General features: G+C 42.5%; 2 protein-coding genes across 6 annotated transcripts in view; both read right to left on the bottom strand.

Annotated features, from left to right (window-relative positions):
- On the bottom strand, window positions 1-1,823 carry LOC113125379 (uncharacterized). Its single transcript, XM_026298777.1, has 3 exons — window positions 1,330-1,823; window positions 734-956; window positions 1-558 (listed from the first exon to the last, which is right to left on the bottom strand). The coding sequence occupies exons 1-3, from the start codon at window positions 1,658-1,660 to the stop codon at window positions 435-437; spliced, it is 678 nt and encodes a 225-aa protein (XP_026154562.1). The 5' UTR covers window positions 1,661-1,823; the 3' UTR covers window positions 1-434.
- Window positions 1,824-3,819: 1,996 nt separating this feature from the next.
- Window positions 3,820-14,880, bottom strand: part of dock10 (dedicator of cytokinesis 10) — a 55,386-nt gene continuing 44,325 nt past the window's right edge. For 3 of the 5 annotated variants that reach the window (XM_026299305.2, XM_026299304.2, XM_026299306.1), the window contains exons 38-57: window positions 14,571-14,618; window positions 11,946-12,056; window positions 11,298-11,413; window positions 11,103-11,218; window positions 10,585-10,722; window positions 10,312-10,494; window positions 10,105-10,215; window positions 9,757-9,972; window positions 9,612-9,669; window positions 8,856-8,957; window positions 8,211-8,317; window positions 7,973-8,095; window positions 7,761-7,874; window positions 6,516-6,662; window positions 6,174-6,384; window positions 5,895-6,085; window positions 5,706-5,806; window positions 5,183-5,321; window positions 4,899-4,971; window positions 3,820-4,733 (exon numbers count right to left, since the gene is read on the bottom strand). In XM_026299305.2, the coding sequence (XP_026155090.1) occupies window positions 4,675-4,733; window positions 4,899-4,971; window positions 5,183-5,321; window positions 5,706-5,806; window positions 5,895-6,085; window positions 6,174-6,384; window positions 6,516-6,662; window positions 7,761-7,874; window positions 7,973-8,095; window positions 8,211-8,317; window positions 8,856-8,957; window positions 9,612-9,669; window positions 9,757-9,972; window positions 10,105-10,215; window positions 10,312-10,494; window positions 10,585-10,722; window positions 11,103-11,218; window positions 11,298-11,413; window positions 11,946-12,056; window positions 14,571-14,618 (2,464 nt within the window). In that variant the 3' untranslated portion in view covers window positions 3,820-4,674. The remainder of the gene's footprint in view (window positions 4,734-4,898; window positions 4,972-5,182; window positions 5,322-5,705; window positions 5,807-5,894; window positions 6,086-6,173; window positions 6,385-6,515; window positions 6,663-7,760; window positions 7,875-7,972; window positions 8,096-8,210; window positions 8,318-8,855; window positions 8,958-9,611; window positions 9,670-9,756; window positions 9,973-10,104; window positions 10,216-10,311; window positions 10,495-10,584; window positions 10,723-11,102; window positions 11,219-11,297; window positions 11,414-11,945; window positions 12,057-14,570; window positions 14,619-14,880) is intronic. The other 2 variants (XM_026299308.2, XM_026299307.1) reach the window with 2 other exon arrangements.

Here is a 14,880-nt window from a genome sequence, read left to right as displayed (position 1 = left end):
CTGGCCCCTGGACTACCCATTCCAGTTTACAATGTAAAAAGAAACTCGGATCAATAAAAAATGAGCCTGGTGTTGCTCACAAGACCTGAGTCAATGAGCACAACTGTCACCAGCAGGTGTGTGTCTCAGTCTGGACCGTTACCCCAGGGTAGTACAGGAGTCCAGATATCTGATCCTCTCTGCAGAGGTCCCTGTGTCTCATCACTACTGACAGGGCCCTTGATTGCCATGGCCAGAAGAAAACAACACCAGTAACCAGAGTCTTCTGTTTGAGTGGTCAGGTGTGATAAAATCCGTCTGCTGGCTCGCTCATTAAGAGCCCAATCTCCACTGACCTAAATGAGGAGGCTGACCTGTTTGGAGACACCGAAGCTGCAGTTCATATCTGCACTTTGTCCTCACGGCCACATTCCAAGTCTTTGAATGTTCTTCTCTCAAGAATCAGTCTCAGTTATGGGGACCAGCTCTGTGGGCTCCTCCTTATGCTTGGTTAGAACTGGCCTGTTGGTATAAATGTCATCCACTGGCAGAAGGAACGTGACAGTTTTTACCTTGGCCCTAAAAGATCAGAGAAATCACAAACGTTATAATTTATAGTTCAAAAGCTGTGACTTAGAAAAAAGGTGAATAGGGTCTAGAAAACACATTCAAAGTAGCAACAGAGAGAACCTTCCAGACTTTTGCTGTGCTAAATTTAAAGCAAACTTTATCCACATTTATGTGATTTCTGTACCTGTTTTTGTTTACATATTCCTGCAGGGAGTGTCTGTTGGTAACTTTTCCCTCCTCTCCTCTAGCTGGGTTCCCAAACACACCATTTCCATGTTGGATTTCTTCTTGTAGTCTGCCCCATGCAGAGTCTCTCTGCCGCGCCCTGTCGGCCCTTCCATCTCTCATGGTCGCCCCTGACAGGTTAGAGCTGACAGAGTACCTTCGGACTGTCATGACACTGTTCTCTGGAAAATAACATGATGAATAACATGATTGCGTTGGAGTAAATTCATTTCCACAGAGCAGAGATGGATATGGAAATAAAGGACTATGGTGATTTTCAGATTTCTAATTTAAATGTTTAACTAAATATTTCTATGTCTGTCTAAAATGGAACAGATGTTCTGGGCTTAAATACAGTTTCTTAAACTTTCACACATTTGTTCTGTGCCAAAGTAAATTAAAAAAAACAGTTTCAGTAACAGTGAGAAAGACACAAGCACAGGTGTGTTCAACAGGTGACTCACAGGTGCTCCTGCCTTGTATATTCTGTGCAGCTGTGGTAATAAATAACTCTATAGAATTAAAAGAAACCACTTGAGAAGCTGTTTTGTTTACCCTTGGTTTGGCCCTCCAGGACTGGCGCAGACGCATTGCGCTTCAGGTTCACATAAGGGTTTTCTTCATTTTCCTCCAGCCTGGTGTCTGCTGCTGCACACGCCGGGCTGGCTCCCCCTACAACGGCGATGGACCGCTGCCCGTTGTCCCCCCGCAGCTCTCGGTTCTCCTCCTCCAGCTTCTTGATTTCGTCGCGCATCTCCATGATGACCTGCGCCAGGCTGCGGGTGCTCTCCATGGCGCTGCTGCTGCGCTGCCAATACCACGGCTTCCCAAACACCGGCGGCGCGTCATGTAGGAGAAGCTCGCCGCGCTGCTGGGGATTTAACATGCTGCTCACAAAGGGCTTTGGTGGTCCTCCTGCTGTGCGTCTTTGCCTTTGACTCTGCTGTATCTGTCTCTCAATCTCAGTCCAGATCTTTTTCTGGGAAGATTATGTCGCTTTTCACCACTTATACAGCTGAAAGCGCTCCGGCGATCAGTCAGCAGCTCAAACAGGATGTTTTATTAATCAGCCCTGGCGTCCAGTTTCAGGAAAACTAAGCAGGGGTCGGAAATGAAATATGCACTGCACAAGAGCTTGAATACCTGTAGACCTACTAAACCTACAGCAACACTCAAAAAGCTATCAGGTTCTGACAACTTTATGGCCCCACAGCATGTAGAGTAACTTCATGTTGTAGCCCCCCAAATACAAGATGTTTTTGGCACCTCTTCCTCTTGTAAAACCTATGTCTCTTTTGGGATTACACTGCTATCCCTGTAAAATATTAATTCAGTCTGCCAACAAGATAAGTCCAGGAAGGAAAGTCCACACGTCAGTATGTTCTGTAAATCAAATTGATAAATAGCTGCAGTATAGTTTGGATTTTTGTCTTTTAAATGCACACATGGGAGCCCCAGCTCCAACAGGCTGTGAGATATTTTGCACACACCACATACTTTACAACGGTATAAAATCAAATTTGAAATATTGTCAGGAAGATAATTTGCTGGCAGGTAAGTAGGACACTGTACCTGCAGCGCAACCAGGTTTTGTGGTCTGTGACCTGAACCAAATGGCGCTGGGTCAGAGCAACCTGACCCTGTCAGAGTCTAGGCCACCTGGAGGGAGACAGACACACATAAGCAGGTCTGTGGAGGAAAGAAACCCAATCAGGCCCCCTCTTTCTGGTTCACAAAATAGACCACAGGGAGGGAGGAAGGAAGGAAGGAAGGGAGGTGTGCGAGATGCGTCTGAGGAGGAGAGAAATACTGACTTTGTGAAGAAGAGGGTGTCGTAGGAGGTCAGTGAAACTCCATCTGTTGCACCTTAGACATGCGACCACAGGGGGAGACAGCTGTCGTCACACAGAGACAGGGAGAGACGAGTGACAGAGGACTGCATGCTGTCCTTTACCATCAGCTGTATCAGTAATTATACCGAGCTGCTGAAAAAAGACTGACCCCAGAGCCCACGCTACATCTCAATGCCTTCAAACTTCAACCACAACCACATTTTATCGTAAAGTTTCTGTTAAAACTGTAGAAAGTGACTCAAAGCTATTTTACTAACAAGTTACTATTTTAAAGCTCACACAACAGGCTGTGTTGAAAATTTGAAATAGAGGCTGGTATTTAAATACAAAATGCAGCAGCATATATCAGTTTTCCCGATGGCTTCTTTGCCTGAACTCCAGTAAAACAGTCTGGTTGGGGCATCAAAGGTGGTTATGATGAAATATAGAGATGCAAAGCATAAAAGAAAGAGCTCCAGTGTAAACACAGAAGAGATGGTGTGAAACACAGAGACCAAATAACAGACACAGAGCGGTGAGGATGAGAACGGATCCACTGGATCTAAACAAACTGCTCAGATTGGGATTTGCTTGGCTTCTGATGTTGCACTGACCCCTCTGATTAAAGATTGTTGCTTTTGGGGTAACGCCATTCAGTTCCCTAACCACAATCCTGCTTCTTTGAGTTAAAAATATGTTGAAGCTCTCACTAGTGTACATGTACTGTATATGAGGGGCTGCTGTGCACAGCTGGAGTCAAGGCACAGTGTCACTTTAGAAAGTTGTTTACCATATTCAACATGACTGAATGAACCCTGGACTAATGTGAGAGACATACTAGAAGATGAATAAGCGAGATCCATAGGTAAGGTGCAAAATATAGAAGAAAATAAAAAGGATAGTAACACCGAGAGGCCCTGTGATGGACTGGTGACCTGTCCAGGGTGTACCCCTGCCTTTCACCCAAAGAGAGCTGGGATAGGCTCCAGCAGATCCCTGTGACCCTGGTTAGGAATAAGCAGGTGTAGATGATGGATGGATGGATGGTAACACCGATATCAGGAAACTGGATAAAGTATAATCATGAATTCTGAACATTAACAAAATTTTATTTAAATGTTATACATAAAACTTTAGTTTTTGTTCTTTTTTTAAATTCAGCTAAACAAATATTTATATATTGTATATTTTATAAAAAGAAACATTTCAAACATTTTAAATATTAATATTTCTTATTTACAATTCAAAACAGTACAGGAAATAATAACAGTAACAATGCAATTTCAATCATAAAAATGTTACAAAACATAATTTTTTTTTTCTTTTGAAAATGACCAAGCTGATATTTCCGTAATGTTAGCAAGGATATAAAGTAGCGATGTGGAGCTGCTCTACATTCAAACAGGAACTGGAGGTGCGTTCAACTCCTCAGATTCTTCGTTAAAACCTGTATCCAAATTTTTTTTTTTTTCACATGAATCATTTTGAAAGACATCTTTAGATAGTTTGAAAGACAATTATATTTCAGAGAAAAAAATGTAAAAACTTGCACCAGAAAGCTATATATTACATATATAGCTGAATGCACCTCGAGCTCGGTAAGGTCACTGTTCTCTAAAGGGATGGGGTTGTGGAGAGAAGGCGCGTGTTTGTGTGTTTGTGTGCATACGTATGTGAACAGTGTGCACTGTATGTATTTGTTTGTGAGTGTGTCTGTCAGTTTGTAAGCTGATGAATCAGTTGGCAGGGCAGGGGGGAATCCATAGCACGCATGGATCGGGTCTCTAAAACCAAAACAAACATTAGCTAACAGCTCAGCAGCCTGGCATCTACTGTAGATAGTCAATCTTCAACAACAGGACTATAGACTACCACAACCACAGTCTACAAACTTCTCTTGTTTTCTCTATGTTCGCCATCAATCACAGTTCCACTAGCCCGCTGCTCCCTGCTGCAGGAAACTACAGTCAGAAAGAAGCAAAGGAGCTCCTTTGAGGCTCAAACTGGCACTCCAAAGTCATTTAGAGGAAAAATGTCCTCCCTGACAAAAAAATAATTTCTGGTGTGTCTACTGGCCATTCAGTAGGCGCTGTGCCGTTCCGTTCCTGGTTGCCTTGTGTGAGGAATCTGCACACGAACAAGAATAAAAAAGCTTGCATTGGAACTGGTAAATACAAAAAGAGGGTAAGTATCAAAAGTTAGCAGCTAGCACTGTGGCTCAGGGACAGTAGGGTAAGCAAGAAGCCAGGTGGCAAGATGTTGTTCATGAGAGAATTTGATGAGATGACATACCAGTCTTAGAAAGAGTGGACAGAGAGCTGTTAGAGAGAGAGGAGGTGCTGGAGGCAAGGACACTTTTTTGAAGCTGCAATGAGAGAAGTTGGAAAAAAGCAGAGAAAACTATGAAGTCATAACAGAACCTGATGAATCCCATGAAAATATAAAATGGCTCAAAAAATAATGCACATAAAAATATGATGGTCTTTATGCCATGCAACTAGAAGTAAAAAAAAATAAGGCACGGTGCAACATTAAAATGAAAGTGTGGACACTCAGTGGTCATTGTACAGTGAGACCTGTTCATTCATGATGACAGATAGCTCTGTTAGCATGTCCCGGTAGTGGGCTCTCATCTCCTCCTGGTACTCCAGCTGGTCCTCCTTGATCAGACGCTCATTCACATCTAAAGCCTGACCGCAGGCTTCTGCAAACTGTCTGCAGGGGGCGAAACAAAGACTCACTTATTGTAATGTACTGATTATTCAGGTATCATGGAATTGAACCTAACCTTTAATGATCTAGGTCAACATTATTTTCAAAATAATGTACAGACATGTTAAATTAAGCATGATCACTGTGGATAAATAATAATATATAGCAGTATTTGATCTTACATAAATGTACCAGACTCTCTTACGCCTAATGTTTGCTTTGACACAGTTCTCATACAAAGACAGGGGTTTATTATCACAATGGACTAAAGCATGCATACGTCTATTGCTTCACTCTAACACTTATAACCTTAGTACAGAATATATACCTACTGTACAATGCTAGGAACAAAATTCCCTTTGCAATGAATGATGCATTTAGTCATACCTGAAGATCTCCTTAAGCAGTTTGACCTGGTTGTCTGGGTATTTCTTAGCATTCTTCTCCTCCAAAAATGCCCTGGCATAGGCCATAGGCCCTGCATTCACCTGGAAGGGAAGGATCAGCTGAGTTAAAACAAAGCACTTTAATTGAATTGAATTGAATGTGTATCTTTGTCTCTGAAGAATCTCCCACCTTGACGCTGACGCTGCCTTGAAGCTTTAGCTGCAGCCGGATCATGTCCACCTCCTCCATGTTGCAGAGCTGGTTGAGTTCGGAGACTTTACGTGACATCTCATCTATTGCTACTTCGATGGGGTTCATTTCTGTGCTTTGCTGCTCCACCACCTGGATTCGCTTCTTTAGGTAGGGGAAGCTGGAACTCGCTGATGACAACAAAATAAATTTACACTCATTACTCAGACCTGATCTTCATTATACAAACGATGTTCTGACTGGGAAACAAGTACTCACTGGTCAGTATGGTACGTCTCTTGCATTGCTCCTCCACGTCTCCATGTTTCTTTCCAGACAGAGTGAACGGTGTCTCAAACACAAAGCGGTTAATGTTGTGATGTCTCTCAAAATCTGTCCTTTTGTCCTGCTGTTCTTTTTCATCAAAGTACGGCACCACGTATGTCACCTGAATGTAGGCAAACTTGGGATCCAGGTCTTTGGGATTTACCTAAAGAATGTTAAAAAGCAAGAATGAACATTTTTTGTGAAGTTACATATCCACGATGAACGACTAAGGGAAAGCATAAACATTTAAGGTCATAAAAAAAATTAAAGTTTTATAAACAGCTTGTCAATTACCTTATTAGAGTCCTGGATCATCTTGACATTATCGGCTCCAAACTTGTCTGAGTAGAGCTTGAGCAATCTCTGGGAGATTTCTGACAGTCCTGTCAGCTTCGGCTCTTTGTAGATGAACTCTTTGCTCTCCTCCTCCTCAAAGAAACCCTGCCAGAACACACACACACACCAATTAGAAAAAGCTTTTACAAGCAAGGGTGGGTGTTTGCGTGTATGCAATGCAAGTTCAACATTTAGATGATGTTCCTTTGACTGTCACAACACACTGTCTACACTTCAGTCTGGCTTTATGTTGCCCACTGGTTGTCTACACACAGGCAATTACAGATTTGGACATTTTGTTAGAAGAATTCAGCACTAACAGGGTGTCAGTGTTAAGTTTTGGATGGGAGTGTTCAAAGGCCGTTTTCAAAGCAGCATCGGAGTCAAATGTCAAAGGTGAATGAGGTTTATTAAACTGTATCTTCCTGTCCACTGTTGCTGTTTGACACCAGCTCTTCTTAATATTTAGGGAGGAACCAACTTTATCGCTGGAGATTATGGGAAGTACAATGGACCACAGCAAGCTTCTTCAAAGGGTAAGAGCAGCAGATGTTAATAGTGGTAGGAGGAGAAGAGAGATAAAAGTGGTTAGAACTGAGGAAAATGGAAAATCAAAGGCATACAAAACTTACCGCAATCTTGATACAGAATACAATAAAAAAAAAAGGAAGAAAAGAGCAGACAAAAAGTAAGGACACTGACTGAGTCAAAAAAAAAAAAACTGGTCTCTTTATCCTTCTATTTACACTCCTTACTGACAAGACAGTGTATCTCATGTTTTTGTTTGAAGATATTATATTCTCATTACCAGGTGTTTTTTTTAAAATTTCACTGCTGTGAAACCCCTACATAGAAATATTATCCTCTTAAAAACAAATAGGAAACTATGTGGATTCAAAGCTGTACCTAGGCACAACGAGGTGAGGAAGCATGTTAGAGTAAGTTCACCCAAACTGTGGATATGTTGTACCCAAAGCCTAAATGTTAGAAACTGTAACCTGTTTAACCAGTAACCAGGACATTGTTTCTGAAAAAAAGAAAAAAGAAGTCACTGTGCAGTTTCCTCGGCTGTGTTGTGATAAAAGCATATTTTACGGACACCACCTATAGGCTTATATGTTATCTGTGGTTTGCATGTATGTTGTTGTGTATAAGTGTGTCCATGTACATAACTGTGTACTGACTGTGACAGCTGTCCCTCACCTGCCCATAAAAAGCCACACGGTAGTATCGACCGAAGAGACGCTTTTCTGAGTTAACCACCTCAGTCACCTTGAGGTAGGAGCGATGGATGTCGTAGTACAGCTCCGAAAGCCTCTGTGGGCACACAAACACACTCGTAAGGTTAAACTTAGCTCCTTATGCCCCCCCCACACACACACACCTGCACAAAGAGTGGAAGGGTTAATAGTTACCTTAAAATCCCTCCTCTTTTCAAAGACAGCTATGACAGGTTTGTTGATGTCAGCGATGAGCTCGTATCGCTCCGATTTCCACAGATAGTCCACACACAGCACCAGCTGCTCCACCAGGGTGTCCTGCACCGTACAGCGAGATGCAATCCCAGTTAGTGTCATGGCATCAGCATGAAACCATTCTCCCAAACCCTTTTATGTTTTGTGAAGGTTTTGTTAATTAAAGGTGAACACCGACCTCGGTATAGGGTGTGTCTTGTGTACCAGTGTCTTCCTTCATGGCACCCTCCTCTTCAACATTAGGGCTGATGCACATAAATGCTGCCCAGCCCATAGAGAACGATGCTGGTTTCAAACAAGAAAAATAACATCAGGGCAAGTCATTTAAAACATATAGCTGCACACTTCACATAAGGTCACACATTTGTGCTTGAGTTCAACTTGTAAACACAGATGCATATAACCTATTCAACACATACATCCAAGAAGGTTTTATCATTTACAGCAGGTTGCCGACTCAAACCAAACTAAAAACATCAGACGTGCTGCAGAGCAGATCCCAGTGACACTGATTGTCTTATCCAGTGAGACTTGAGTGAAGAGTGAATGTCAAACAGTGACAGTAAAATGTGATAACATGACACAATCTGATGTCATTAAGGCAAAAACAGTGGTCCTCAAAACATTACACTACACAGTATATTATGAAGCGTAGGAAAGTGGATTTGAAGATTTGCTACCTGACAACTTCATGTCTCCAATTCAAAGAATAACTACCTCTCAGTACAAACACATTCCACCCACTTGCTCCCACAGTCTCTCCATCTCTATGTTCTGAACTCCCGACCCCACCACCCAGCAGCCCCCAGGCGCACACACTCACTGTCTTGATCTCGGGAGGTAGTTAGTAAGGAGCTACAGTTAAAGAGAGGACTTTCTTCAGGGGACACACTGGACATCCTGGCCTTGTCAGCTCTCCAGTAGCCTGTTTGGTAGGAGGAGGAGGAGGAGGTGGTTTACAATGTTTATGTCCACTTGCTTTTGTCTTTTATGCTTTCAAGGACAAGGCTCACGCATCAGCCGAGCAGCTGGAACGCTATGCCAGCTATTGGCACGCAGGCTCAGTGCACAAAGCGCATGCGAAAAAAGACAGACACATGCTGTGGCCTATATGAAAAAATATGCACAAAATAGAAAAAAGACTTGCAGATAGAAAAACATGCAACAGCGCAAAACGTGTGGACATCAGTCTCTATTTCTTCTACAACTTGTGAATGAGAATGGTATTGGGAAGCAAAAACTACTTTATACTACTAGTTCCTGAGTTCCTAATTGATTATTACAAACCATAGCAACACTCAAGTCACCACTGTTCTCACTTTCAGGCATACACATCAACCCCCATGACAGTCTAAAGGACTGATGACCAGGTTAGCAGTGAGAAATGTAGGTTTGCTGATTTACAAACGATGGCTGTGGTTGGACTTTCAGGTTAGAGGTTACCATGGCTGCAAAGATACACAGACTAACAGCAATATCATAGCCCTGTATATGCACAGGTATTGGTAGATACACATACACACAAACCATGCTGCAAAAAGCATGTGAACTGACACAGCAGCAGCATGTGCGCACTAACCTCTCCTCTTTAGTGATTCAGCAATCAGGGCTGAGATGTGGATGTAGCACATGGCAGCCTAAAGGAAAGACAGACCTCAAACTTTATTTCATACTCTATGAAGTATCTGAAGTAAAAGCAACCTAAGAAGTAGAATGTGAATTACCTCTGAAAGGTCGCCATTACGGACATGAACTTTGGCCATGCTCTCCAGCCAGGTGCGCCGAAGCTCGGGTGTGCTGGCGTAGGAGTTGGCCAGACTGTACTGCAGATCCACCAGCATCTCTGGATCCTTCTCATGCTCCTTCATTTGAGCTGTAGCCATCAGAACCGTCCTGATCCGCTTAGTCAGGTCCTTCACCTCTGCTGGGAATGGAGTGTTCTATAGAAAACGTGTTATGAACACTCGTTACTTTAAGTACAAGAACAGAATGAAAAACCTCTACAATCTGTATATATATGTTACGAAATTGTTGATAAGAAAACTGTCATGCAGTGCTAGAAGCTACCATACCTTGAGTGGTGCATCTCCATTGGCAAAGTTATTAATTATTGCCAGAGACTGCTGAAATCTTGAGCCTCCGATGCCAGCATCTGCTATCAGCTGGCTCACTGCCTTGATAACCTGAAGTGGAAAGAGGAGCATGTCATGCTGAAACTACAATGCACAAAGCGCCCGATACTAAAATTACAGTTTTGTACTACATTTGGTCTCACTGACCTGCAGATGTGAGCGGACTATAGACTTTCCCTTGGTATATTCAAAGTTTTTCCTCATGAAAAAATACAGAAGAGCAGCTGCCTCCATCTGGGTGGAGCTGGATCGATGGTTACAGCACTTGAGTATTTCATAGCACAGACAGCCACACATGTCTGCCTTACCCTGGAAGAATGCACTGGGGAACTACAGAGAGAGGGACGAGATGAAACCACATGTAAGAAAAGCAACTAGAACATTCCTTAAAAAAAAATCATATGTTTACATTCACTGGACCTTTTGTACAAAGAGCCTGAGCGCAGCGAAGACATGCCGTAACGTGGCGGTTGATTGGCTGATCTGAAAGAAGAGCAAGTAGGTGTCCAGCACCTTCTTCATCAGTGCGTTCTGTCCATCATCCACCTGCAGCTGCTTCTGTGGGCAGGAAAAGAAAAAAACTGAGAAATCACAGTTTACTCTCAGAGTTTCAGCAAGCAATCTTTCTTTTTATATGCAAATGCTACTATATACTTCAAAGTAATTTTTAAAAAATAGGGATTTGTCTAGCCACTAGATGGCAGCACAGTATCACTGGCTTGGCTATAGAAATGGGTGGATGATTTACACATTTATTTAGTCATTTTTTCTGAAGCTTAGACAACTACTGTACTTAGAGCTCAGATTTGACACAATATTAATAAAACAATATAATACATGTGCAGTATATACTGAATATAACACGCATTCAAATAAATTCTAATACTTTCTCTTTAACTAAAGAAAATAAGGCTGTAAACTTGGAAAGGACCACACACCTTGTGATGGTTAACAAAGAGCTCCAGTACATCCAGCACAGTGAGGGCCACCTCAGTGGACAAATTCGCCTCAATATCTGTAGGACTGAGTGTGTCCCCATCTTGAATACTCCCATCTGGAGACAGAATCAGATGTAAATAACTCAATATATGTCATCAACTTTATATTAATCTCAGTCAAAACATGTGTGTTACCTGTGTCCATCATCTGCAGCAGCTTGGGGTTGGTGAGGGCATTCTTGCCCCTGATGATGGGCATAGTTTGGGAGCGAGCATGTCGGTGACCTGATTCTCCTCCAGAAGATGCCATCCTGGAGGCAACAACAAGGATCAGCAGCTAGTATCAAGTGCAGCACTGAAGGAAATGTACTACTAAACCTTTTCTCAATTACATTCAAAATGTAGTAATGTGTTGCCAAACCAGTTTTAGAGATTTTGTACATTTTAGTAGGCAGGTAAATATAAAAGGCATCCATGTCCCAAGGACTTGCTGTTACTGGGAGTCTATTAACACGAGGGAGTACAAAGACAACGACTGGCAAATCACACAAAGCACTGGAAGTATGAGGAGGGGCATGCTGAGAACACAGTTACAGTCCATAACATGGAAACACAGTGGTGACATAAATGATGCGTGCTTACATTGTTGTAGGCTGTACGTGTGTTTAAATAGTCTGGACTTTTCTTTCGATTAAAGAAAATACTCAAATTTTGAGCCAATCACCACATTACACTATTAACATTAAGAAAACCTTCAGTAACCATAGACTCAGTGTTTTCAAGCAGTTTAATGGTGTCATCACGGCTGAGGTGTGGTTTGTTTTCCTGGTGGAGAGTGATTACCATTGTGGGAAGAGGCTTGAGGGCTGAGAGGACTGGGAGGGGTGGTTAGAGCCCTTCAGGGTGCCATTGGCCTGGGTGGACTGGGCCAGCTTTACTGCTGCTGCTAGCTTCCTGTTCACAGGCCAATCACATCAAAGCTAACATTAGTTAGTTTAGTTAAGACCAACATTATTTTAGTTCTCATGGTTATCACCGTTAGTCAGTTAATTACTGTGTGTGGCACGCTAATTGTTTCTTGAGCATGCCTGCGATCAATAAAAACAGACCTTATAAATGTCTAAATGTAAAAACTTACAGCACTATTTTTGCACCTTTGTGACCTTTGTTACACACTTTATAGCAACAAGGTCACGTCGTATTTCAGTAAAGCTGAATGAAATGCTGAAAACATACACGATCTCCAGCATGACCTTGGTGCGATGAGAGCGGCTAGAGTCAGAAAAAAAGATCAAGCTGCTCATATAGAGATGGAAGTCAGCCAGATGGAGAGGTTAGTGGCATAGCAGAATCGCTGGTGTTATTTTGTCAGCAGCTTTAAAATTGTGTAAATGTTGGACGAGTGTTAGTGGAGAGTAGAGACCTGAGGTTGCCGTTAATGCACAACAGTGGACGGCATGGGAATCAGACTGTTTTGATGTGATGAAACTGAATGTCATTTAAGCTGCAGCACAAATCAGTTAAGCAACTGGGTTTCAACAAACAGATGTTCAACATATCATGTTCATATGACGCTTAAATGAAGCTCAATTGGAAACAACTCCCAATCTGCACTTAGCAAATGGTGCTTTGGCAAGCCACAGAGAAGAAGACAAGTACTGTGTAAGCCAAGCAACACACAGGGACTGAGGAGGTAAAACATTCACGCCAAGCGGGAGGTGAGTCCAACCAGTCATGAGCCAGGCCATGGAGACAGAGGGTTCAAAGGTCGACATGCAGCATCAATGAGAGGATGTAAAGATGAAATAAAACTAACAACATATGTTTCCTCTGTATTTACCTTTGATATCAATACAGAAAGGGTTAGTAGAGCCACCAGAACATCAATAATTGTGCAGTCACACTCACAATCCAACATGGCAGCAACATGCACAGAGGGGGAGGGCGTGAAGCATGCACTGAGGTGGAAACTACAACAGCAAGGTCGAACATGGAGAAAACACTGCAGGTAGTTTTTGTTAAATTGCTGTGTGTTTGTATCGCACACTGTACAGCCGCAACGTTCATCTGTATAAATCTGTGTTAGTCTGAAGTCAAGAAGGTGAACACACACACACACACACAATGTCTGGGATGAACGTTTGCTGGCTGACTTAAAGGTCCTGAAAATCTTTGTTTTTCATCCATCTTCTGACCTTACAGGAGAACACAACACATTTGGAACAGTTATGGTTATTTACTGAAGTTATATTTCTCTATATTTGTGTATATGTATTCCTGCTGTTTGAAGAAGACGAGGCTCAGTTAGAAAATTGTGACGTCATCCATGTACCGTTCAGAATTGAGGAACTTTTGACCCAAACTGAGGAGAGTTTTGAGCATGTTTGCTTCTGTAACAGGCCACTGCCAATCAAATTTGAAATAAAATCTACATCCACATAACCCTGATGAAGCAGAATAACAGTGGGGTATAGTGATAAAAGTTTAACAGCTAAATAAACCCCTACCATAATACCTTTTTCTTCAAACTCTGTCCTTTCTTTTTACAATTCCAAAGAAGTATTCAGATTTAAAATCAATTTTCAGGGACTTTAATGTCTTTATTGTTGTCTGATAGGATAGCTGCTGGCTGCCTACACACTACATGTGTAATTCATCACTCCTGAACCTCAATGGGTGCCCGCTCTGACTGGGCCGGGCGTCAAAGAGCTAACAGAGACAGACACTGAGACAGACACAGGAATGACTGTGAATCCCCCATGGCCTGGTATTACAGGCGAATGTTAAGTAGCTGCCAGTCCTAGACAGGGCTTAACCACGCCGGAGAGTGCTAGCTAGACTTCCAGCTATCTTTATTCCGTTAATGCATCCACACACAGTAAAGTGGAGTGTTCTCCAAGCCTTCTGTTGGCTTACAGCTCAGCATCATATTGCTGAAAGGAAAAAGAGGGCTAATTTAATTAGCTGGGAGGAACCAGAAGACGGAGGAGTCTAGCGGTGCCAATGGCTCCGCTCCAGTAAGAGCACTAACACACACACACACACACACACACACGATAACCCCCATCCTGTGCTTGCCAAATCCTAGAGTAAAATATCTAGCAGTGATTGTCTCTCAACAGAAGACCCAGGAGTTTCACCTTCCCCCTCTCTTTCTTTTCTCTCCTCCTTCATCTTTTCTCCTCTTTAGTTTATCTGAGTGTGCACACACATACAGAACACATATTAGTATTTCTGCCTCACTGTGCCTGATTCATTTATTTGTGTGTGTTTGCACATGTGTCTGTGTGTGTGGCTGTGTGCATTCGTGTGTGGATGATTATATGAATTATGTATCAGTGGGTGGGGGTGTTACAACCTTTAGCTGTGCTATGCGTATTGAGTTAATAAGCTGTTTTCACATCTGCAGCAGTAGAATGAATGGATCTGAATAAAAACCTGGGCCCTGTCTTGGAAGTGTACACTCACCTTGCTATGTGGCGTTTGCCAAGAAATCTGAAGTGTTGAAGACACAGCCTGAGGAAAAGAAAAATGCAAAAACATCTTAGGTGCCGCTTTGACCATGTTTTGAATAACACAGATTAAGTGGACTGCATGAGATCTGAGTTCTACTGGTATGCTGACACAAGCAGGAAACACAGGCAGTTAATTTACTGTTCAGTGGACTGAGGGCCCTCATTGGAATTACAGCATGTTTTTCTTCTCTCACTCTTGCTGTGTGACTTCCTTCATGTGTTCCTTTCTTCTTTTCTCATTTGCTTGTCCCCTTCCCTGTCTT

This window comes from Mastacembelus armatus, chromosome 13, assembly GCF_900324485.2.
Source record: "Mastacembelus armatus chromosome 13, fMasArm1.2, whole genome shotgun sequence".
NCBI lineage: Eukaryota > Metazoa > Chordata > Actinopteri > Synbranchiformes > Mastacembelidae > Mastacembelus > Mastacembelus armatus.
Note: the sequence above shows the minus strand (reverse complement) of the source record. Positions and strands in the feature narration are given on the sequence as shown.